This window comes from Mobula hypostoma, chromosome 23 (genome assembly GCF_963921235.1).
Source record: "Mobula hypostoma chromosome 23, sMobHyp1.1, whole genome shotgun sequence".
NCBI lineage: Eukaryota > Metazoa > Chordata > Chondrichthyes > Myliobatiformes > Myliobatidae > Mobula > Mobula hypostoma.
Window position 1 is genome coordinate 3,206,093 of NC_086119.1, and position 26,847 is coordinate 3,232,939.

General features: G+C 49.1%; 1 protein-coding gene across 1 annotated transcript in view; it reads left to right on the plus strand.

The window, feature by feature from the left end:
- The first annotated feature begins 2,489 nt into the window (after positions 1-2,489).
- Positions 2,490-26,847, plus strand: part of lrrc75a (leucine rich repeat containing 75A) — a 50,220-nt gene continuing 25,862 nt past the window's right edge. Inside the window, exon 1 of the mRNA XM_063031938.1 lies at positions 2,490-3,314. Coding sequence (XP_062888008.1) covers positions 3,063-3,314 — 252 coding nt within the window. The 5' untranslated portion in view covers positions 2,490-3,062. The remainder of the gene's footprint in view (positions 3,315-26,847) is intronic.

Sequence of the window (26,847 nt, forward strand, 5' to 3'; positions counted from 1 at the left end):
CACACACACAGACACACACACAGACACACACACACACAGACACACAGACACACACACAGACACACACACAGACACAGACACACACACACACAGACACACACACACACACATACAGACACACAGACACACATACAGACACACACACAGACACACAGACACACACACAGACACACACACAGACACACATACAGACACACACACAGACACACACACACACACACACAGACACACACACACACACATACAGACACACAGACACACACACAGACACACACACGCACACACATACAGACACACACACACACAGACACAGACACACACACAGACACACACACAGACACACACACACACAGACATACAGACACACACACAGACACACACACACACAGACACACAGACACATTTCTTCTTCGGTTGTCCATCGAAATCCGATGACAACATTCACTCCTTTACCGGTGAGATCTTTGATGACTGTACAGTCCTATCCTGGACCCACAAGCTCTATTGCAGGTGGGACATGTACATATAGCAATGGTGGCAACCATGGCTGCAATTCTCTTGGCTCTCTTCTGCTGTCTTCTGGTTGTTCTTTCCATCTCCAGAATACGAACCCCGTCCCTACACAGCTGTCGCCAAGTGGTACGGTCAGCAGCAACCTCCTCCAGGTCCTCGGGTCTGATCTTGGACTTCCTTAAAGCATTCTTCAACTGATCCTTATAGCACTTCTTCAGCCCTCCAGCTGAGCGCCGACCATGATGTAGCTGGCCGTATAACACTCTGCGGGGTAGCCGACATGGGGGCATCTTTATCACGTGCCCCAGCCACTGCAGCTGACGCTGGGTGATCATGGCCTCAATACTCCTGCAGTTGGTCTTTACAAGTATTTCGGTGTGAGGCACCTGCTCACGCCAGGTAATTCCCAGGATGTGCTGGAGGCAGCTTGTGGAAGCGCTCCAAGGACTTGATGTGATGGCTGTAGGTTACCCAAGCTTCACAGCTATAAAGGAGGGTGGTGACACAGACTGCTTGGTATATGGCGACCTTTGTGGAGGGGCGAAGGCTCCTGTTCTGAAAGACTCTACGCTAAGTCTCCCAAAGGCAGCTGATGCCTGTTTAATGCGGATGTCGTTGTCAATGCCGCTATCCTCAGAGAGAATGCTCCCCAGATATTTGAAAGATGGCACTACTGACAGCTTTTCATCACCAACAGTGAAGGCAGGTAGAGTGGGTGGGACACTGGCAAACCACTTCTGTCTTGGTGGTATTGACAGTCAGCCCCATCCTGCTGTACGCTCTCACCGCCACAGCAAGGACAGTCTGAAGATCCTCTGGAGTATGGGCCACAAGAGCACAGTCATCTGCATATACAGGCACACACACACACACACACATACATATAACTACACACACACACACACAGAGACACACACACACATATAACTACACAGACACACACACACATAACTACACACACACACATAAACATATACATACAATACAACCATACACACACATACATATAATTACACACACACACATACATATAACTACACACACACACACATACATATAATTACACACACACACACATACATATAACTACACACACACACACAGACACACACACATACATATAATTACACACACACACACATACATATAACTACACACACACACACAGACACACACACATACATATAATTACACACACACACACATACATATAACTACACAGACACACACACATACATATAATTACACACACACACATATACATGCACACACACACACACACACACACATAAACATATACATACAATGCAACCATACACACACACACACACAGACACACATACATATAACTACACACACACAGACACACACTCACACAGGTCTCCAGTCTCAGGACAGGCCGCCACCGGACTCTCAGATATGCAGATATCGGGTCTCTGACCTCCTCACTTCAGCCTTCGGGCTCGTACCTTTAGATTCGCTGCCTTCAGTCTTCGACCTCCGGGCTTTCACCTCTGGACCAAGCGGAACTTGCACCCCTGACCCTGGCTATACAGGGTTAGTGTAATTCGGACGGATTAATTAAACTGTGGGAGGAGCATTCTGAGGGAGCGCCGCGCCCTGGCACTGTGGGAGGATCAGTCTGAGGGAGCGCCGCGCCCTGGGACTGTGGGAGGATCAGTCCGAGGGAGCGCCGCGCTCTGGGACTGTGGGAGGATCAGTCCGAGGGAGCGCCGCGCCCTGGGACTGTGGGAGGATCAGTCCGAGGGAGCGCCGCGCTCTGGGACTGAGGGAGGAGCGTCCCGAGATGCTGTGGTCAGGGCCCCAGCAAAGGGTTCGGGAGTTCCTCCCAAGTCCCGACCACAGACGACCCCCCTCACTGGCCCGCAGTGATGCTGGGATCTTGCCGTGCTGTGAGACGGCAGGGCTGACCCCTAACCCCGGTGCCGGAGCGGCCGCCTCCACCCGGACTGTACCCACCAAGGGTTAAGCGATGCTAACCCCGCCCCGGCTCAAGGGTACGGGCGCCGTTTCTCATTGTGGCCGAATTTAAATCGCTGCAGAAGGCGGCCTCTCGCCTTTAAGGAGCAGCCGATCGGGAGCGGAGCGGAGCTGAGCTAAGGGCGGGAAGCGGCGCCCGGAGCGCAGCCGGGACACGGGAGGAGACCGGTGCCCCAGCGGCGGAGAACCGGCGCACGGAGCCAAGGCAGCGGCGGGACACGGAGGGGCAGACCCGGTGCCCAAGCCGAGCGCCAGGGGCGGAGAACCCGGAGCCGGAGCCGAACTCTGACCGCTTTGACCGGAGTAGTGAGCGGACAGTGGCCTGGGACCGAGGCCGGTCTCCCTCCTCTGACCTCTACTCCCGCCGCCCCAGGCCGGGGTCGGGGCTTGGGGGAGAGGTCGCCCCGGCCTCGATGCCTCCCGCCGGGGGTCGGGCGGCGCCCGTGTCGGGACTGAGGCGGTGAGTCCGGGGGATTCCGGGGCCTCGGCGTAGCGGCCCCCGTCACACTGATGTGAAGTTTGCGCGGGACTTTGACGGCTATTCGGCCATGGGAGGCAAGCAGACGAAGGGGAGGGGGGCAGCGGGCCCGGCCCACGCCGCTGACCTCAGGATGAAGCCGCCGGACCCCGGTGGGGGCGACCTCCCCTCGACCGTCGGATTGAAGGCGGAGGAGCGGCGGAGCAGGAGCGGACCCCCGGCCCCCTACCAGCGGCGGGTCGGCCTGATCCAGGACTTGGTGAGCCTGGCCAAGCAGGGGAGGCAGCAGGAAGCGGCGCAGCTGCTGCGGAGCCTTCGACAGGTGAGGTGACAAGCGGCCCCGTCCCCCTCTTCCCCTTTCCTCCTCCCCTAACACCCCCCTCTACTTTCCTCCAGACATTATGCCCCGTGGCATTAGTCATTTCTACCCTGGGTAAAGGTCCCCTTGATCCGTGCCTCTTATCTTGTAAGTTTCTATCAAGTCGGGCTCACCCTCCTTCACCCCAAAGAGAAAACCTCTTTCTCACTCAACCTGACCTCATAAGACACGCTCTCAGGCAGCATCCTGGTAAATCTCCTCTGCACTCTCTCCAAAGCTTCCCCATCCTTCCTATAACAATGCGCCCAGCACTGATCACAGTATTGCAAGTGCCATCTGACCCAGGGTTTTACAATGTTACCCGGTGGCTCTAGAACTCTACCCCCTGACTAAAGAAGGCCAACACACCAAACGCCTTCATCGCCCTGTCAACTTGTGTGACAGCTTTGAGTGATCTACAGGGGTAGACCCCAAGACCTAGTACTGTACCTGCTCAATAAACCACTGAGGCACTGGTAGAGTTGTGTCTGCCCTCTGAACTAAGGTGGTGTGAAAAGGGAGTTTCTGAAACTAGTTGTTATGCTGTAGGCAGGCTGCAGTTGAAGCAAGTTTGTGGGAGCTTGCTGTGTACCATTGTAGTGCGATCGCGCGAGTCGAGTGTGATGTTCTTTCAGGGGTTATTCCCTTTGTGGAGAATGCCTGTGCATAATTTTGTTTAACATGAGGAGGCTGATGTACAGATAGCCCCCACTCGGTCCTTGACCGTTCGGGGTTAGGGTCCAGGGCATGGAATACAAGACAACCAGGTACCCTTCACTGCTGTAGCCTTTGCCACCATTTTCCGCCAGCTCCACCGATGAGATCGTGGGTGGATCGCTCGTTGTCTGACCTTAATGGGTAACCCTGCCCAGGAGCTAAGCTCCGGACGGAATCGCTCTCAGGAATTCTTGGACCTCTCCATCATGACAAAGTGGTTTGCCACAGGGACACGTGTTAAAAGGAGCCAAATCTTTCCTTGGAGAGAAGAATTCCTGCCATGTCTCAGAGCATTGCCAGAGGTCACCAGTCCAAGTCAGCAGACAGTTCTAAACGTTCTTCAAACCCAATCTAAATGTTGTCACATGTATGTTGAAACGGTGAGTGAAATGGTTGTTTGAGTCTGATCAGCAAGGAGTGTGCTGGGGTTACCACGCTTCTGATGTCAGAGTAGCTCACAACCCTAACCCCTGGGAGGAAACCAGAGCACGCACAGAAACCCACTTATTCACTGGAGAACGCACAAACTCCTTCAGGGCAGTGGCGGGAATTGAACTGTTCTCGCTGATGCTGTGAAGCAATTGCATTAACTCTGCATTACAGTGCCTTGAGTGTTGAGTGCCAGCGGGAGCTTGGCTGCTGTACTGTGTGAGTGAAGCTGCTCGGGGCTGGTCCTTTGAGAGATGTGCTTGGGGGCAGTGACTCCTTCGTAGCTGTCGACTGTCCTCACCCTGGCAGAGGCCTCTGCCCTCCCTGCTGGCCCAGCTCACTGCTTCATTTTCCTCCAGACTCTGCCCAGAACACTGGCTTCATAACTTCACCTACTATTTCCTGAGAAAATTGCAAAGATCACAGCTTCGAAGCCATCTGGTTGTTTGTAGTGAGAGTCACCGCTCCAGGTAGAGCAGGAACTGGTAAATTCTCGATTCACTGTCCTTGACAAAATCCTTCCCAGCTCTGAGAGCTGGCCAAGTCTGCAAAATGGTCGTGCTGTCAACTTTGGAATAATCTAGCACCCTTATGATTTTGGTGCTAGACTGGCTGATTTTTCTGGATGTTATTCCTGTTAATACGCCACCATGGACAATACCTACCCAGCAAACTGCCTCTTCCAAAATATCCCTTCTGGAAAGTGCTATAAGGCAATTAAAGCAAAAAAAAACTTCACACCACCTTAAACGTTTTCCCCCAAGGCAGTTAATCTGATCAGCAGCTTTAGCTAGGCCCCCCCACCCCCTCGATTAACCCCGTCGTTGCACAGCGAACACTTTAAACCCTGTTTATACTGTACATGCTGATATTTCTGTACATTTTATTCCACATCCATTCTTTAACCTGTAACTTTATTTTAGGTAATTCTTTATTCTATAAAATTGTTGAATGTTGTTGTGTTGGGTCACACTCTGACCCCCACACCACAGCAAATTCCTAACACGCAAATGTATTTGGCAAATTAAGTTCATCCCTGACTCTCTGTCTTGTAAATTTCCCAGTGAATCCAATCAGTTCAAAGTGGGGTTCCCGATCTGGGGTCCTTGCACCCTCTACTTCATGGTATTGTTCGATGGCATAAGTGTTGGGAACTCCTGTTCAAAGGATTCACAGGGAATGGAATTCTAGTGCAGGAACCGGGATCCTGAGTGGGAAGGCAACGCTGCAGATATCTCAGAATAGTTTGGGAGCAGATTGTTGTCTCACCGTGGGGTGAGGGGGCTCTGTAGATAGCAGGAATAAGAGCATCGATTATGTTCTGAACAGGAAGTAAGTTCAAATATCTGAGGTGTAAAGGGACCTGGGAGCCCTCATGCCAGATTCCCTAAAGGTTAAGTTGCAGTAAGGAAGCCAATGGCAATGTGAGCATTCACTTCGAGAGCACTAGAATACAAAAGCAAGGATGTAATGCTGAGGCTTTATAAGACACTGGTCAGGCTACACTTGGAGCATTGTGAGCAGTTTTGGGCCCCTTGTCTAGGAAGAGATGTGCTGGCATTGGAGACGGTCCAGAAGAGGCTCGTAAGAATTATTTCAGGAATGAAAGAGTTAATGTATGAGGAGCATTTGATGTCTCTGGCCCTGAATTCACTGGAGTTTAGAAGAATGGGGAGAGGGGGATCTAATTGAAACCTATCAAAGATTGAAAGGCCGAAACAGTGGATGTGGAGAGGATGTTTCCTATATAGTATTAGTAGAGTCTAGGACCAGAGGGCACAGCCTCTGCATACAAGGACATCCATTTAGAACAGAGATGAGGAGGGATTTCTTTTGCCAGAGGGTGGTGAATTTGTGGAATTCATTGCCACAGGCAGCTGTGGAGGCCAAATGATTGGGTATACTTCAAGCAGAGGTTGATGGGTTCTTGATTAGACAGAGCGTCATTGATCAGACAAAGTGTCAATGGTTACAGGGAGAAGGCAGGAGAACGGGGTTGAGAGGGGTAATGAATCAGCCATGATGTAATGACAGCAGATACGATGGGCTGAATGGCCTCATTCTGCTCCTATGCCCTGTGGGCTGGTGTTTTTGTGATCGATCTAGGGGTTAATTGTGTGGGAGGGGTGAGTAGGTTCAGATTGGAGATTCGGACACGTCTGTGATCTTGTTAAATTACCAGTGGGACACTGCCGCTGTGACAGGGTTAAAGACTGAGCTCCGATGTGCCTGAGTTAAGCAGGAAGCCGTGTGGGGGAGGGTGGCAGGCTGGCACCGAGCTTCTCACAGCACACAGATAATCATCGGGCAGGGAGGCTGCAGATTCTTGGTGGGGGGGGGTGAGGGAGGAGATTGTTGGCTGAGGCACAAGACTGTCTGCTTCTGGTGTACCTGAATGGGGTGGGAGGGAGGGTGTTGAGGTCTACTTCAGTCTGTAGGCCCTGCACGTAACACCCCCACCTGCCCGCACCAGTTACCCCCCCACTCAGTAATACTGTCTCCACCTATCTCGCCCATCCAGTAATGATTACTGCTAACAAAAGTGAGGGGGGTGGGGAGTGGGTGTTTTTAGGAGCTGCTTCTGCGTGGCATCAGATGAAGAGCCCATTCCCTCCCTCCCTCCCCCTGCTGTCTGAGTGCACGTAATCAGGGGACATGGGGTTGGAACGGGGCAAGTAATGAAGGATATGGGCAGACCCGGTGTGGGGAGGGAGTCACTGGTAGTTGGGGTCTTGTGTTCATGACTCTTTCAGCCCCTCTCTTCCTGCCCCCGACCCAATCTCCCCACAGGCCCTACAACCCACAGTGTTGTGCAAAGCTTTCTACCGACTCCAAAATCAATAAATGGCATTTATTGGAGAATAGAACTTCCCTCCAGTCCACTCTTCCTGCAGGGTGGGGGTTGTCGTCCTTTCCCCGAGCGTTAGTGTGTTGTCACAGGGTGACGTTTTGCTGCAATGAGCAAAGCCGGCTGTGTGTCCCATCTGGGCTCCAGTCAGCTGTGCTGGGTCTGGAGACGGGATCTAGAAGGTTCTTTGGAAGTCAAGAATGAGGCAGCTGTGGTGACACCTGTTGCATTCATTAAACAATAACCATCACCACTGTAGGGAGAGGGTGAAGCGAGGGAATGAAAGGAAAGGCCCTAGTAGTTGTGGTTTTATAACAAACGAGATAGTTAAGAGACATTCCATTGAATGAGACAGCCTACCAGACGGTCAGGTTAAACTGGGCTGCAGAGAAACTGCTAGAAAATACAGATGGGTGTGCAATTACAGAAAATTAATTGAACAATCTCACAAATGTGATTATGTAAAAATATAAAAGCAAATCTGTGATGCTGAGGCGCTGTCAGGCCCCAGTCAGACCACACCTGGAGTGTCGTGAGCAGTTCTGGACTTGTTATCTGAGAAGGGACGTGCTGACATTGGAGAGGGTTCTGGAGGTTCACAAAGATGATACTGGGATTGAGAGGTTTGTCACATCAGGAGTGTTTGATGGCCCTGGGCCTGTTCCTGCTGCAATTCAGAAGAATGAGAGCTGCCCTCATTGAAACCAATCAAATGTTGAAAGGCCTCGATAGAGTGGGTGTGGAGAGGATGTTTCTTATAGTGGGGGAGTCTAGGACCAGAGGGCACAGCCTCAGAATAGAGGGATGTCCTTTGAGAACAGATGAGGAGGAATTTCTTCAGCCAGAGAGTGGTGAATCTGTGGAATTCTTTGCCAAAGGCAGGTGTGGAGGCCAAGTCTTTATGTGTATTTAAGGCAGAGGTTGATAGATTCTTGATTGATCAGAGCACGAAGGGATACAGGGAGAAGGCAGGAGGCTGGGGCTGAGAGGGCAATGGAGCAGACTCGATGCACCAACTGATTGAATTCTGCTCCGAAATCTTATGGTCTGAACATATGCAACATGAAGCCAAAGTACAAGACAAATGAGGATTTAGACTCTGCGATTCAGTGATAACAAGACATTTGTTCTTTGCTGCTGCTGGGAATGACTTTGGTTCATTCACGGTTTGTTTACTGTGGTGTTTGTGTCCCTGGCGACCACAGGGGGACTGCATTGGTCTCTGAATCAGCACTCCAGTGATGTCAGCCTGACTCTACTGCACTTGTTATGGAGGTGGAGGTGAAGGTGTCCTTGTGGGAGGGCTGGGTACCTCCAGGGTGAAATTTAATCCCGACCGGAGCAGCGAGCTGGAGTTGTGGGGGAAGGGCAGTGTAATCGCGGGGTTAGAAGCTGAGGGGAGTGGACGTGACTGAGCTTTTGAAGGTGCCAGGCAGGTTAAGAAAGCGGTATAAAAGCGACTGAGATGAGGAGAAACTGCAATCAAGTTCACGCTTATCGTCATTCAACTGTACACATGCATACCACAGACCGAAACTGTCACAATGGGGGCGTTGGGAACGGACCCAAATGCAAGACACAGACACTGAAGTACAAGGAACAGGATTTGACTAGAGTAGGGACGTGACAGGATACAGACAAGGAGCAGGGACAAGAACGCAGACTAGGGCCAGGACATGGACTAGACAGGGAACGCAGACAAGGAACTATGAACTAGGAGCTCGTGCTTGGAGTCCGAGCCAGAGACCCAGGACCCAGAACCTGGGTCTTGCCTCGGGCTCGGACCCCAGAACCAAGCAAGGACATGTCATGGCTGCAGGACAGGACGTGGCTGGGGTCGTGGCTCTTGGGGCTTGAGGCTGGGGTCTTGAGGCTGATAACTCGGAGGCTGGAGCTCAGAGACAGACTGGGAACTGTACATCAACATAGAGTCAGGACTTATCCATCAAAAAGCCAGGACTCATCTTTAACATGACACTAATACAAGACAGGGTAGTATATAGACATAGAGCCGGGACTCAACTTTTAGCTCCACGCCAAGGTGGGACAGGTAACAGCAGAACAGCCAGACTTGCCCAACAGAGGCCAAGACAACAGATCCCCCTGCAGGGCAACGGCAGAACAGCCTGACTTACCCCACAGAGGCGAGGACAAGAAGAGACAAACACTGAAAAACAACACAGTTCCATCTCTGCTTCAGGGTTGCTCTGAGTCACAGTTACAGCCAGCAACCTCAGCTGGCTACGGAAACAGCCAGATCCCTACTGTTACGTACCCCGTAACTGGGTTGCCAAACCAGCAGAAATGGATCACTCAGTTGGAGTCTGGATTACTAGATCTAAGAAAGTTTTATTAAAGAAACAAGCAACACAGTAATTGAAAGGATAATAAATGCAACAGTTCAGCAATGATAAACACACATGTGCACAGAATTAAGATAATAGGATCAATCAAGCTCTATCGTTGTCTAGGGATAAATGACCAGTTTCAAAGTGACACAAAGTTCAGTCAATTTTGTAGTTCAGTTCACTGTAATCGTTGCCATGGCGATGGACAATGTAGGGGGGGAAGAGAGAGAACGACTGATCATTCGAAACGGCTTCCACTCACAGACCGGCGATATTGCTCACAAAGCAGCTTTCCGGGCGGGTCCTTTGTGATGTCACCTGCGGTCACCGACTGTGACCCCTCCTCCAGATGCGGTCGATCCTCTGCAGTGAACCTGGCACCCCAAGCAAGGGCGGGGACACACCGGGTTCCCGCTGATCGTACCTTTCCACCCTGTGCGTCTAAGGCTTGGTTCCGCAACCAGCCTTCCAAACGACTCCCGCCACTTGCGGTGGGGGGGGGGCACCGCTTCCAGGGTCTCGTTACCTCGGGGTGTCGTGTGTGTCTGCCTTAGCGAACCTGTCCCTTTTTATCCCCCTGCTGGGGTACCGCCTGTCCATCACTTCAAACAGTTCAGGGTTCAAAGGGGGAGCCGCTTTAGACAGCTCTCTCTCCCGTCCCTTCATTACACATCTCCAGATCGCCTGTCCATCACTTCACAGTTCAGGGTTCAAAGGGGGAGCCGATCTTGACAATACCCAGACTGATGGCTCCTTCATTAACACCTCCAAATGCTGCTCCATTGTTCCTTATCTCTCCTTCTCCTGAGGACAGGTGGCAGACCAACTGCTGATGTCACTGATGCTAGCCCAGGCCAGCAAACATCTTAATCTATGTGTATTCTCGTCACACTTCCTAGCTCAGAGTGGCTGACAGCCACTCAGCTGGCCCAGGAAACGGCCAAATCCATACCACAAAGACAGCCCTGACTACTGACAGCAAGGCTCCATGAGGGGATGGTTCCCCAACGTGGCCTAAAGATGGCAAGTGGCCGCTCTAGTCTTCCACCGGCAGGTTGCTCCCAGGGGATCTTGACAAGACAAACCAACAGCCCACACTCAACCCCAAGGCTACTTATATTCCAAGCCCCAAGATGGGAATCAGGTGCCTGTGATTAACTCAACCAAAACAAGGGATAGCCGGAAGACCCGGAGTCCTGAGTCCACGGACCGGACTGTGAACCGGAATATGGACTTCACGGACCAGACCATGAGAGAAACGTCCTCCCTCCAGATCAGGGGCCTGTAACCTGGACACAACAAAGTCAAAGTTGCTGGTGAACGCAGCAGGCCAAGCAGCATCTATAGGAAGAGGCGCAGTCGACGTTTCAGGCCAAGACCCTTCGTCAGGACTAACTGAAGGAAGAGTGAGTAAGGGATTTGAAAGCTGGAGGGGGAGATGCAAAATGATAGGAGAAGACAGGAGGGGGAGGGATAGAGCCGAGAGCTGGACAGGTGATAGGCAAAAGGGGATACGAGAGGATCATGGGACAGGAGGTCCGGGAAGAAAGACGGGGGGGGGTGACCCAGAGGATGGGCAAGAGGTATATTCAGAGGGACAGAGGGAGAAAAAGGAGAGTGAGAGAAAGAATGTGTGCATAAAAATGAGTAACAGATGGGGTACGAGGGGGAGGTGGGGCCTTAGCGGAAGTTAGAGAAGTCGATGTTCATGCCATCAGGTTGGAGGCTACCCAGACGGAATATAAGGTGTTGTTCCTCCAACCTGAGTGTGGCTTCATCTTTACAGTAGAGGAGGCCGTGGATAGACATGTCAGAATGGGAATGGGATGTGGAATTAAAATGTGTGGCCACTGGGAGATCCTGCTTTCTCTGGCCACTGATCTCCCTCCTGGCACTTATCCGTGTAAGCGGAACAAGTGCTACACATGCCCTTACACTTCCTCCCTTACCACCATTCAGGGCCCCAAACAGTCCTTCCAAGTGAGGCATCACTTCACCTGTGAGTCGACTGGGGTGATATACTGCGTCCGGTGCTCCCGATGTGGCCTTTTATATATTGGTGAGACCCGACGCAGACTGGGAGACCGCTTTGCTGAACATCTACGCTCTGTCCGCCAGAGAAAGCAGGATCTTCCAGTGGCCACACATTTTAATTCCACATCCCATTCCCATTCTGACATGTCTATCCACGGCCTCCTCTACTGTAAAGATGAAGCCACACTCAGGTTGGAGGAACAACACCTTATATTCCGTCTGGGTAGCCTCCAACCTGATGGCATGAACATTGACTTCTCTAACTTCCGCTAGGCCCCACCTCCCCCTCGTACCCCAGCTGTTACTCCTTTTTATGCACACATTCTTTCTCTCACTCTCCTTTTTCTCCCTCTGTCCCTCTGAATATACCTCTTGCCCATCCTCTGGGTCACCCCCCCCCCCGTCTTTCTCCCTAGGCCTCCTGTCCCATGATCCTCTCGTATCCCCTTTTGCCTATCACCTGTCCAGCTCTCGGCTCCATCCCTCCCCCTCCTGTCTTCTCCTATCATTTTGCATCTCCCCCTCCCCCTCCAGCTTTCAAATCCCTTACTCACTCTTCCTTCAGTTAGTCCTGACGAAGGGTCTTGGCCTGAAACATCGACTGTACCTCTTCCTATAGATGCTGCTTGGCCTGCTGCGTTCACCAGCAACTTTGATGTGTGTTGCTTGAATTTCCAGCATCTGCAGAATTCCTGTTGTTTACACAACAAAGTCATCAAGGTTGAAAGTAAATTTATTATGGAAGAACACATCACCACTTACACCTTGGGATTCACTTTCTTGTGGACATAATCAATGAAAGTCTGTAGAAACAGGGTGGATAAGCAGTGTGCAAGTACAACAGACTGTGCCAACACAAAAGAAAATAATAGTAAATAAATATGCAATAAATATCGAGAACGAGATGAAGTGTCCCTGAAAGTGAGTCGATTGGTTGTGGGAATAAGATGACAAATGGTAAAGTATATTGCTGAAGATTCTGAGCTCGCTCTCAGTGTGGCACTTGGTGTGACACGATTGCAGCTCCAGACATTCCAGAGTTGTTAGTTTAATTCCTGCCCCACTCGTAAGGAGCTTACGTTCTCCCTGTGAACTGCAGGGGTTTCCTCCGGGTGCTCTGGTTTCCTCCACCAATCCAAAGACTTACCAGTTGGAAAGTTAATTGGTCACTGTAACTATCCTGTGGTGAGGTTGGGGTGAAATGGTGGTTTCTGGGTGGTGCAGCTCATTGGGTCTGTCCTGCGTCGTATCTCCAAGTAAACGAATGAACGCACGCATGAGATGCATTTACGACACCAGTTAAAAAGTAAACAGTGTAACGCTACTGGTGCTTCCTACGCGATGAGTCCTGGGTGGTGACGGAGTTCAGTAGTCTCACGGCCTGGGGTAGAAGCTGTTTCCCACTCTGCCAGTCTGCAGTCAGAGTAACCTGGGTCAACCTGTGAACGGCTGGAGCTTTCAAACAAGCAGTGGAGTAAGCGGCCACGGGCGGGCCCGGGGCAGCCCTGGTAAATGTGTGGAACAATACAGACCCTTCGGCCCGTTATGTTATGCTGATCCCTGAACCTTCTGCAAGTTCAATCTAACCCTCTCTCTCTTTACTCTAGAAAGAGAAACGGTGGGCATAGAAGTACATGCATTGGGGGAGGGGGAGAGTTCAAAATATTTATTATCAAAGTGCCTATTTTACCTTGCAATTAATTTCCCTGTGGGCATTTACAGGAGAATGAAGAAATACAATAGAACTTAGAAGAAAAACTGTATAAACAAAGACTGACAAACAACCAATGTGCAAAAGACAAACTGCAAATATAAATAATATTGAGTTGTAAAGACCTTTATAAGTGAGTGTGTAGTTGTAGAATCGGTTGAGAGTTGTGGGTGAAGTTATCCACACAAGTTCAGAAGCCTGATGGCTGAGGGATAGTTACTGTTCCTGAACCTGGCGGTGTGGGACCTGAGGATCCTGTCCCACCTCCCTGGTGGCAGCAGTGAGAAGACAGCGTGGCCCGGGTGCTGGTGCTGGGTGCTGCTTTCCTGTGGCAGTGTCAATAGTGGGGAGGGCTTTGCATTTACAGGGACAGAAAGAAATAAAATAGAATTCATGAAAAACTAAACATGGACAAAGATGCACAAACGACCAATGTGAGAAAGAAGACAAAACTGCAAATGAATAATTCTGAGAACAGGAGTCAGGGTCACTGAAAGGGAATCTATAGATTGTGGTGTGACCATTGCAGACATCCCACCCTACAAAAACTCATTTCAGGGAGGTAGCACCATCAATTTGCGGGAGACTCCCGGAACTTCCGGGATAGGTGGGATGTCTGCAATAGAGTAGCTCCTTAGCAGCTAGCCAGCTAGTTTAAATAACGTTAGCTATGCTAATGAATGAATGACACCTGTTAAACTCCTCACCTCAACATGTCTTGTACAGTCTTAACCCACCATGGACAATAGAAAAGTCACTGTTGCAAACAGTGCAGCCAGCAACACTGTCATTATTTTGACCCCTATTAAGCAGGGGTGCACTTTAGGGAGGTCTGGGGTGATGTACGATATATATATATTTTTTGGAACACTCTGCAATCCCCCCCCCTCTCCCCCCCTCTCCCCCCTCTCCCCCCCTCTCCCCCCCTCCCCCCCCCCCCCCCCCCCCCTCTCCCCCCCCCCCCCCCTCCCCCCTCCCCCCCCTCCCCCCTCCCCCCCTCTCCCCCCTCTCCCCCCTCTCCCCCCTCTCCCCCCTCTCCCCCCTCTCCCCCCCCCCCCTCCCCCCTCCCCCCCCTCTCAGAAAAAGATTTCCGTGATATTGTATATAATTTGCGGGCATCAGGGAGCCAGTGTTAATCTGCGGGAGACTCCCGGAACTTGCGGGAGAGGTGGGATGTCTGCCATTGACTTGTGACCTTCCATCATGTGTGTAAAATCAGAAATGACTTACTGTAATTTATAGTTTTTAATCAACGTTCTCTCTAATTTTTAGTTGTCAGTGTGCGCAAAAATCTTATGTTGTGCAAATTTTTTTCTTGTGACAAAAATATGTGCGCACTGAATGCACACATGGGACAGTTTATGTAGGTTTACAAAATATTTGACATAAAACTGCACAGAATAACAACAAAATATCATACATATTTAAGTCACACACACAAAAAATGCTGGTGAACGCAGCTGGCCAGGCAGCATCTCTAGGAAGAGGTACAGTCGACATTTCGGGCCGAGACCCTTCGTCAGGACTGACTGAAGGAAGAGTGAGTAAGAGATTTTAAAGTGGGAGGGGGAGGGGGAGATCCAAAATGATAGGAGAAGACAGGAGGGGGAGGGATGGAGCCAAGAGCTGGACAAGTGATTGGCGAAAGGGATATGAGAGGATCATGGGACAGGAGGCCCAGGGAGAAAGAAAGGGGGAAGGGAAACCTAGAGGATGGGCAAGGAGTTATAGTGAGAGGGACGGAGGGAGAAAGAAGAGAGGGGGAAAAAAAGGGAAAGAAAAAAAATCAAAATAATAAAAAATAAATAAGGGATGGGGTACGAAGGGGAGGGGGGGCATTAACGGAAGTTAGAGAAGTCAATGTTCATGCCATCAGGTTGGAGTTATTTAATTTTTATCATATTTAAGTCACTCAGTTTTTTTTCTCTCTCCTGTCTTTGGCATTTACCCATTCTTTGTAAACTCTATCTAGACTAGTAGAACTTCCATCCAATTGATAGCTTTTGATTCTCATTAACATATCCAAATAACATTCACCTAAATGGTTTCTCAGCTTGTTTTTGAGTTGATTCATTCGGCTAAAACCTCGCTCACAGTCCGCACTAGACACAAGAAAGGTTCCCCCAATGTCCATCAACTGTGCAAGGTCGCAAAACTATTCATTTTGAAGTACAAATGCCACCATTTGAGCAAAGTTTGAAATTGGTTTGGATTTAATTTTTTTCTTGCATGGAAAATTTGAAACCATTAAACTGTCTAACTATTACAATATTTTCAGCTAGAAAGTCATGTTATTTTAGACATAAGGCATTAACTTGTTCATCGCCAAATGTGAAGTTACAACCTGCAATTGTGGAGAAATCAAAGGCTGACCATTCTTGTATCTCAGCTTTGATCTCCTCTGGGTTTGATTGTTTTCGCTCTTGCTCATCTGCACTCAACCGTAACATGCATAGCACTGCTGTAACGGGTAATGACGGGTTCTGTTGCCTGAGCTTTTGTACACCGTCCAAGTGCGATTTACTTGGCAAATGACGCTTCAAAAAAGTCAAGTTTCCAAATATCATCCCACTTCTTTCCACTAGCAAATTCTCCAGCAACTTTCGCATCACGACAATACAAGCAGATAACTCCAGTTTCAGAATCATACATAACTATTTTTCGTAGCTGAACGTTCATGACCTCATGAGCTTTTGGTGTAGCAGTTTCTACTATTTTGTTAAGCCATTCCACTTTAAACAAATTTACAGTTCTTTTACGCTTCACGCCCTTTGCTTCTTTTGAATTCGATATAGTGAATCAATATTTTTTCCAATAAAAACTTAGTAAGCTATCTACAGGATTTGAAACAGATCTTTGTAAACTTTACAATATGAACACTGTCCGCCAAGCATGGCTGCTGCCGTTGCAGCTGTACAAACCAGAGCAGGAAAGGTGAGGTGACGTAAATTAGTGACGTGCATTGTGGTATTTAAAAAACCGACTAACTAGTTATCAGAAACGGTTAGCTGAAAGATTATTTTCAATAAGTATAATTATTAATTACTACATTATTTTAGGTAACTAACCTTTTGTGCGCACATTAATTTCCTTTGTGCGCTGGTTGAAAAATGTGTGTGCGAGCGTGCACACACAGCTCAGAGGGAACTATGTTTCTAATGTATTGCAATCTACTTCTGACGCAAAACAAGAAAATTCACAGCATACAACAGGAAATCTGCAGATGCTGGAAATTCAAGCAACACACATCAAAGTTGCTGGTGAACGCAGCAGGCCAGGCAGCATCTCTAGGAAGAGGTACAGTCGACGTTTCAGGCTGAGACCCTTTGTCAGGACTAACTGAAGGAAGAGTTAGTAAGAGGTCCTGACAAAGGGTCTCGGCCTGAAACGTCGACTGTACCTCTTCCTAGAGATGCTGGCTGGCCTGCTGCATTCACCAGCATATGCCAGTGATATTAAAACTGGCTGTGGTTCTGAAGCAGTCACGTGCTGGTGGTGTTTCTGAGAAGATGAGGCTTGTGAATCACTGACCATCTTAATAAAAGACTGGAAAACAAGCAGGCAGGTGAGAGCGAAATGGCTGGAATTGAGATGCAGAAAGGGCCAGTGCTGGAAATATCCACCAGGTTGGGCAGCATCTGTGGAGGCACACAGTTCCGGCATAAACTGGCAAAGCTGGTCATCCGAAACCCGGAGTCGCAGCTTACATTTAACTAAGGCTGTGTCATGGTCCGGTCTGTGAAGTCCGCATTCCGGTTCACAGTCCGGTCCGTGGACTCAGGACTCCGGGTCTTCCAGCTGTCCCTCGTTGTTTGAGTTAATCATAGGCACCTAATTCCCATCTTAGGGCTTGGAATATAAGTAGCCTTGGGGTTGAGTGTGGGCTGCTGATTTGTCTTGTCAGTCCCCCTTGGATTAACCTGCCGATGAAACCATTTGTGATCTCTAGGCCTGGTTGGAGGACCACTGCTCCATGGAGCCTTGTTGACACTTGTTGGAGTAGTCTTTGCAGTATGGATTCGGCTGTTTCCTGGGCCAGCTGAGTGGCTGTCAGCCCCTCCGAGCTAGGTAGGGATCCGGCTGTTTCCGTAGCCAGCTGAGGTTGCTGGCTGAACTGAGACTTGGAGCTTCCCTGGAGCAGAGATGGAACTGTCTGTTGTTCTTTGGTGTTTGTCTCTTTTTGTCCTTGTCTCTGTGGGGTAAGTCAGGCTGTTTTGCCTTTGCCCTTTGGGGGGGGGGGATCTGTCTTGTCTTGTCCTTGCCTCTGTTGGGTAAGTCTGGCTGTTCTGCCGTTACCTGACGGAGGGACTTGTCCCACCTTGGTGTGGAGATGAAGTTGAGTCCCGGCTTGTCTTAGGATAAGTCCCGGCTCTGTGTCTATGTTCTGTCCTGTCTCATGTTAGTGTTGTGTTAAAGATGAGTCCCGGCTCTATGTTGATGTTTGGTTCCCAGTCTGTCTCTGAGCTCCAAGAACCCGAGCCTCGACGACTCCGCAGCCAAGCTCAAGAGCAAAGACACCAGCCTGTCTCCAAGCTCTGGCCTCTAGACCCCAGCCACATCCTGCCCTGAAGCCATGTCATGTCCTTGCCTGGTTCTGGGGTCTGAGCCCGAGGCAAGTTCCTTGTACTTCAGTGTGTCTTGCATTTGGGTCCATTACCAGCACCCCACTGTGAAAGGCTGAGCTGTTCTAAGTACTTGCTTTGTAATAAAAGGCAGATTCTTGGGCTTTCTGGTGCACATCTCGACCACACCAGTGATGTCTGCCCAGGGAGAGTACGAGCCACACATCGGACCTCACTTCCTGCACCGAAATCCAGGACACTTTGCCTCCCCCGCTCCCCGCACTGCATGCCTGCATTTTGCTGCTCGGTTTCCTGGCGTTGGACTTCATCTGCACACCTGGCTGGTGCTGAAGGCTCTGCTGTTGAGAAACAGTACTGTTTGTCTGAAGACTCCCGAGCAAATGGAGCTGGTGAGGGTTGCGATGCTGGTGCAATGCAGACAGGTTGCACAGCGTGTCGTCAGCCCTGGCAAAGCACGGAGCATCTGCTGACCTCACCACGTCAGCTGCTGATGCAGGCAGCACTACGTCAGAGAGTGAACGTGCTTCTGTGGGGATTTGAAACCCCCACTGCCCAGAAAATGCCGAGACTCAGCTCTCGTCAGAGCGACAGACCCTGAGTAGTTTAGATTAGATGTCGGGGTCAGTTTGTCACATGTACATTGAAACAGAGTGAAATACTTTGTTTCCTTTGCTGACCAGGATGCGCTCGGGGCAGACGGCAAGTGTCACCACGCACTCCGGCGTCAACATAGCGTGTCTGTAACTTACTGACGCAAACCTGTACCCCTCAGTAAACAGACTGGACAGTGTACTTTCCACACTCCCCCTTCCCCACACAGTAAACAGACTGGACAGTGTACTTTCCACACTCCCCCATCCCCACACAGTAAACAGACTGGACAGTGTACTTTCCACACTCCCCCATTCCCTGTGTCCCCTTTTGACTCAGCAGTGTTCTCTCTCTCTCTCGGCCATTTAATCATTTGTTCAGATATTTCTGATACACATGAGAGTCTCTGCCTCACCAGCACGCTGCAGGCTCCAGCCACCCGCCCTGTGAAAAATCCTCCTCGGATCCCCTCCATATTTCTTAAAGTGAGTTTTATTTGTGATGTGTACAGTGAAACTTCCTGTGAAATGGGTAGCTTGAGTTCATACCCATCCGTGTGAGGATGTGCTGGGGGCAGCCCGCAAGTGTTGCCATGCTGCTGGTGCCAACATAGCGTGCCCACAACCCGTAATGCTCGTCGGTGCCTAATTGGAATGTGGAGGAAATTGGCATGGGGCTGTGGCGAATGTACAGGCGGTGGTGGGAATCGAACCTGAGTTTCTGGCACTGTGTGAAGTGTTGCACTAAGCACTATGCTACCCTGCTGCCCTTCCACTGACAATGCGCTGACAGCTCGATCTCTCATCCTCTCTGTCTCACTTTGTATCTGGAGGAGCTCAGCAGGTCAGGCAGCGTCCGTGGAAGGGAGTGGGCGGTCCATGTTTTGGCTGAGACCCTCAATCCCGAACACCATCGGCCCATTTCCCTCCATAGACTGGGCGTCTGGTGTAAACACTTCACAACACCACTGATGGGGGTTTATTTCCCATTGCTGTCCGTCAGGAGTCTGTATTTCTCTGTGATTGTGGCCTCTCTCCCACATTCCAAAGACGCCCGGGTTAGGGTCAGTGAGTTGTGGGCCCGCTGCATTGGCACAGGAAAGGTGGCACCAGCTGGCCAGCGTCTCCTCAGCCTGTGGTTGCTGATCTAAATAACTACACTGTTTCAATGCACATGACAAATAAAGCTGTTCTTTCTTCAGGATCTTTGAAGCCGAAAGATCTTTAATCAGTAGATGCTGCCTGACCTGCGTTTTGTGTTTGCTCCTGATTTCTAGCATCTGCAGTGTTCTGGGTTCAGCGACGAGTGTGTTGAAGGTTGCTGTACTGTGTATCGGGACATTGACAGTTAATCCCCGAGGTTCCAGAGATCTGAGTGACTATTACAGCACTGAGCCGTGTGCTGGCTTTGTCTCCCTCCCATCAGCCCGGCTGTAATGAAAGAATCCACTAGGATTCAGCCTCGACCGACTCCCTTGGGAAGGAAGGGCACACATCCGCAGGGATCGGCAGCCCCGCCGAACTCCGTGCTTTCACCCCATGTGGGTCTGCTGATCTGCGGGCTGACCTTGGGATCAGCCCCCCACCCCCCGGGGATTATGCTGTCCGCTTTCCGCACCATCACCCGTGTACCCTCCGGCTGCTCCACAGGCTCGGTCCTCGTGACTGAATCTTTGGTCACCTTGACCGTAGAGAATTGGCAGGCGCAGCTGGTGATGCAACTGTGTCAGTAAGCATCTGGTCTCTGGAGAGGGAACAAAAGTAATTAAAATTAGAGGCAACAGAATTTTAAGGTGATCAGAGGAAAGTATAGGGGAGATATCAGAAATAGCATTTTTTAATATAATTGTGGGTACATGGAATACCCTGCCAGGGGTAGGTGGTAGAGGCAGGTACATTAGAGGCACTTAACAGGCAGTTAGATTGGCAAGTGTATGGTAAAAAAATGGAGGGCTATGTGGGAGGGAAGGGTTGGATTGCTCTTGGCGCAGGTTAAGGGATTGGTACAGAATTGTGGGCTGAAGGGCCTGTACTGTGCTGTAATGCTCTATGTAGTTTACAGTCTTGGGCATGTCCTTCCAAATCATCTTCGGGTTCTGTTCTGGAGACTGCTGTGACTCGCATCGTTTCAAACTGATGTGCGATGGATTTGTTTGTACAGCAATGGTTTGTTCAAGGTCAGACCAGGCCCTTCGCTGCCCCAGGGCTTTGCCGGGAAAAGCAGTGAGCCTTTGTTGCATCGTAATGTCCTCTGACAGTGTGTGTGGATGCAAGCCAAGTTACCAAGTGTGGGCAGGGGCAGGGCCAACAGAGGCGAGGTGACACTTGGGGGCTGCCCCTGGCACACCCTCGGTCGTTGATGCAGGCCAGGCCTTATAGTTTACAATGCAGGTACCTGCTGGAATTCCTGTATTTATGCACATTTTATTCCATATCTGTATTTTTGTAATTCTTTATAATTGTTGGGTGTTGATTGCCAACACACCACAGCAAATTCCTAATGCGTGCAATTGTATACTGTACTTGGTGGCCTCCTGTACTAAATAACGTGGCCACTGAGTATATGTAGGCCATATCTCGGGTAGTGATGAGTTTGAGTACGGAGGGGAAATTAAGAACCTGGTGGCATGGTGTGAAGACAATAACCTATCCCTCAACGTCAGCAAGACGAAGGAATTGGTTGTTGACTTCAGAAGGAGTAGCGGACCGCACGACCCAATTTACATCGGTGGTGCGCAAGTGGAACAGGTCAAAAGCTTTAAGTTCCTCGGGGTCAATATCACAAATGACCTGATTTCGTCCAACCAAGCAGAGTTCACTGCCAAGAAGGCCCACCAGCGCCTTTACTTCCTGAGAAAACTAAAGAAATTTGGCCTGTCCCCTAAAACCCTGACTAATTTTTATAGATGCACTGTAGAAAGCATTCTTCCAGGGTGCATCACAACCTGGTATGGAAGTTGTCCTGTCCAAGACCGAAAGAAGCTGCAGAAGATCGTGAACACGGCGCAGCACATCACACAAACCAATCTTCCGACCGTGGACTCACTTTACACCGCACGCTGTCGGAGCAGTGCTGCCAGGATAATCAAGGACACGACCCACCCAGCCAACAGACTTTTCGTCCCTCTTCCCTCCGGGAGAAGGTTTAGGAGCTTGAAGACTTGTACGGCCAGGTTTGGGAACAGCTTCTTTCCAACTGTGATAAGACTGCTGAACAGATCCTGACCCGGATCTGGGCTGTACCCTCCAAATATCCGGACCTGCCTCTCGCTTTATATGCACTACCTTACTTTCCATTTTCTATTTATGATTTATAATTTAAATTTTTAATATTTACTAATTTTAACTATTAATATTTATAATATTTAATATTTGTAATCCAGGGAGTGTGAAGCGCAGAATCAAATATCGCTGTGATGATTGTACGTTCTAGTACCAATTGTTTGGCGACAATAAAGTAAAGTATGTTCATGGTCTTCTGTTGTGGCCCATTCACTTCTAGGTTCGACATGTTGTGCTTTCAGGGATGCTCTGCTGCACACCACTGTCGTAACACGTGGTTATTTAAGTTACTGTCGCCTTCCTGTCAGCTTGAGCCAGTCGGGACATTCTCCTCTGCACTCTCATTAATGGGACATTTTCACCCACAGAACTGCTGCTCACTGGATGTTTAATTGTTTCTTACACCATTCTCTATAAACTCTAGAGACTGTTGTGTGTGAAAGTCCCTGGAGATCAGTTTCTGAGATACTCAAACCATCCCAACTGGCACCAACAATCGTTCCAGGGTCAAAGTCACTTGGATCTCATTTCTTTCCCATTCTGATGTTTGGTCTGAACCTCTTGACCATGTCTGTGTGCTTTTATGCATAGAGTTGCTGCCACACGATTGGCTGATTAGATATTTGCATTACTGAGGTGTACAGGTGTCACTGAGTGGATATAGATTCCCTAAAGTTGTTATCACCACGATGGGGAAGGGTGTAGAATAAGCTCCTACTACTCATTATATTTTCCCAATGGCTTGTATCTCAAATAGCCTCTGACAACCAAATCCAGCTCCTGGCCTTTACGTCTGGCTTGGCTACGAAGCCCAGAAGAACCATTTCTACTGACAGGGAGGGCAAAGCTTGGTTACTGGTGCGTTAAAACCAGTTGCTTCAGGTGGATGAGGCTTGGCAGCTCATCTCAGAAGGAGAATTCTGATCTCCAACTTAGGCTGCTTTGTAGCTCTATCCACTCATGGGGAAGGTTTTGGTCATAAATCCTGAGGGAGTCCTTAAGGCAGTACAGCCTTGAGTTCAACATTGACTGGCATCTCCTGCAACACCACTGGTGCCAAACTGTTGGTCTCTGCTGTTTCTTTGGGTTCATCGGCTGCGTGGAGTGGGGGAGCCTGCTGCACGGGCAACAGCTTGCTCTCCATATCGTACTGTCCTGGCCTGGCTTGCGTAGGCAGCTGGGAGACAACATCTATGGTCGACCCTGGCCAACAAAGGCCAGGAGTGTATGTCACAAAGTTGATCCTTGAACTTGGACCATCCGTCTGACGGGTAAATAAATCTGAATCAGAGGATGCACTGTCCCTAACCAGGGGACCGACTGAAGGGATGACTTTTTTAGAGCAGTTTGTCGTTGAGCCCACTCGGAGATTGGATGTGCTGGATTGGGTGTTGTGCAATGATCTGGAGGTGATAAGAGAGTTTAAGATTAAGGAACCCTTAGGGAATGGTGATCACAATATGATCGAGTTCACTTGAAATTTGAGAAGGAGAAACTAAATGCTAATGTGTCAGTATTTCAGTGGAACAAAGGAAATTACAATGGCGTGAGAGGGAAACTGGCCAAAGTTGACTGGAAAGGGACAACAGCAGGAAGGACAGCAGAGCAGCAATGGCTGGAGTTTCTGCGAAAAATGAGGGAAGTGCAAGACAGATATATTCCAAATAAGAAATTTTCGACTTGAAGAAGGACACTACCATGGCTGACAAGTGGCCAAAGTAAAAACAAAAGAGAGGGCATACATAGAAGCCAAAGCTAGTGGAAGATGGAGGATTGAGAAGCTTTTTAAAAACTTGCAGAAGGAAACTAAGAAGGTCATTAGGAAGGAAAAGATGAATTATGAAAGGAAGCTGGTGAAAAGTATCAAAGAAGATACTAAAAGCTTTTTTAAGTATATAAATGGTAAAAGAGAGTTGAGGGTAGAGATAGGACCAGTAGAAAATGACATCGCACTTATCATAATGAGAGATGCAGAGATGGCAGAGGAACTGAATGAGTAGTTTGCCCCAGTCTTCACAGTGGAAGATTTCTGCAGTATACCAGACATTCAAGAGTGTCAGGGAAGTGCAGTGAAAATTACTACTGAGAAGGTGCAGTGAAAATTACTACTGAGAAGGTGCTCAGGAAACTTAATGGTCTGAAAGTGGATAAATCTCCTGGACCTGATGGAATACATCCTTGGTTTCTGAAGAAAGTAGCTGAAGAGATTGCGGAGGCATTAATGATGATCATTCAAGAATCGATAGATTCTGGCATTGTACTGGATGACTGGAAAATTGCAAATGTTGCTCCACTATTTAAGAAGGGTGGGAGGCAGCAGAGAGGAAACTATAGACCTGTTAGCCTGACATCAGTGGTTGGGAAGTTGTTGGAATCGATTGTTAGGGATGAGATTACGGAGTACCTGGAGGCACATGACAAGATAGGCCAAAGCCAGCATGGTTTCCTGAAAGAAAAATCCTGCCTGACTAACCTACTTCAATTCTTTGAGGAAATTACAAGCAGGGTAGACAAAGGAGATGCAGTAGATGTGGTGTACTTGGATTTTCAGAAGGCCTTTGATGAGGTGCCATACATGAGACTGCTTAGCAAGATAAGAGCCCATGGAATTACAGGGGAGTTACTAGCATGGGTGGAGCATTGGCTGATTGGCAAAAAAACAGAGTGGGAATAACGGGATCCTACTCTGGCTGGCTGCCGGTTACCAGTGGAGTTCCACAGGGGCCAGTGTTGGGACCACTGCTCTTTATGATGCATGTCAATGATTTGAACTACGGTATGAATGGATTTGTGGCGAATTTTGCTGATGATACAAAGATAGGTGGAGGAGCAGGTAGTGTTGATGAAACAGAGCCTGCAGAGAGACTTAGATAGTTTAGAGGAATGGGCAAAGAAGTGGCAAATGAAATACAATGTTGGAAAGTGTATGGTCATGCACTTTGGTGGAAGAAATAAACGGGCAGACTATTATTTAGATGGGGAGAGAATTGAAAATGCAGAGATGCAAAGAAACTTGGGAGTCCTTGTGCAGGATACCCTAAAGGTTAACCTCCAGGTTGAGTTGGTGCTGGAGAAGGCGAATGCAATGTTGGCATTCATTTCTAAAGGTATATTATAAGAATAGGGATGTGATGTTGAGGCTCTATAAAGCACTCATGAGACCACACTTGGAGTATCATGAGCAGTTTTGGGCTCCTTATTTTAGAAAGGATATTCTGAGATTGGAGAGGGTTTAGAGAAGATTCACGAGAATGATTCCAGGAATGAGAGGGTTACCGTATGAGGAACGTCTGGCAGCTCTTGGGCTGTATTCCCTGGAGTTCAGGAGAATGAGGGAGAATCTCATAGAAACATTCCAAATGTTAAAAGGCCTGAACAGATAAGATGTGGCAAAGTTATTTCCCATGGCAGCGGATTCTAGGACAAGAGGGCATGACTTCAGGATTGAAGGATGTCCATTTAGAGCAGAGATGCGGAGAAATTACTTTAGTCAGAGGGTGGTAAATCTGTGGAATTTGTTGCCACAAGTGGCTGGAGGCCAAGTCATCAGGTGCATTTAAGGCAGAGATGGGTAGGTTCTTGGTTAGCCAGGGCATCAAAGGGTAAGAGGAGAAGGCAGGGGAATGGGGTTGACTGGAAGAATTGGATCGTCATCTTGATGTAGATTCTCGATCTGAAACAACAGGTCCCTTTCCTCCTTCCCACCCACACAGACAAGTGTACGATCCCAGGGCCTGCAGACATTGAACCTCTGACTTCCGGACACACTGACCCCAGGGGCTTCAAGCATCGGGCCTAGAGGTGGCATCCATTGTGAAGGGCTCACCACCCAGGACATGCTCTCTTCTCATCACTACCATCAGGGAGAAGGTACAGGAACGAAGGATTCAGCAGGTGCTAGAAATCCAGAGCAGGATGACATGCATTGCTGGAGGAGCTGGAATTTTGTTCTGCTCCAGAGAACTGTGTAACCTCTCCTTGTCAGACAAACCTGCCTTCCAAGGAATTGATCTGGTGAACTGTCACTGTACTAATGCACTGATCTCCTTCCTTTGGGTAGGAGACCTGATATCACATTTCAGCAGGGCTCTATTATTACAGCAAGACAGCTCCACTCTTGTACTCACGTCCTGTCTCCGTGAAGGCCAGCATCTTGTTTGTTGCCTTTGAACTGATTGCCGGGTTTATAGATTAACTTTCAGTGACTAGGTACAAGGACACACAGCTCTTTCTGAACACCCGCACGGCTGAACTCATTCAGTCTCTCCAGTTCACATCTGCACTGCCGCCTTGGGGCATCACATTTTGAAGAAGACCTCCCCTTTCCAACGTAATGTCTCTCCCAAGGCTTTGCCCCGTTGCTGGAATCAGCACACACACACTTACAATTCAAGTCTACTTTATTTTCCTTGTGCACAGGGAGAACAGATTTGCCCCTGAGTTCTGAACAGAGAAAAGCCATTTTTATACAGAATTGACTAGCAGCTATGGATACTGACCATTTGGTAAACTGTATATTGTACACCTCAATTCCTTTCTTGTAAGATCAATTATCATTCACAATACAGGTGTCAAAAGACAGAAGAAATGACAATCGATCATATTTTGAAGTTTGTAAAGCATTTGTCCCTTAGTGTGTATTCTTTGGATCACTGATCTTGTCTCCAGACCCCTGCTGTGCAAGGGCAGCTATGCTCTTCAAAGGCCTTTTGTGTCTGGGCTTTCTGCATTCTGAATATTGTGTGAGGTTGTACAACTTTCACAGCCCTTCACAGAGTCTGTCTCCATCCCCTCAAGCACCTGTTGACTTTGTGTGCTTAAAATTTATCTACAACAGTGATGTGGAAGATGGGATTGTGAACCTGTGAGACCCGGAGCTGCTCTCTTCATCCTGGTCTGTGACTGTGGTCTATTATAGTTAGTCTCGAGAGACCATGGATTTGTGCCTTGGAAAG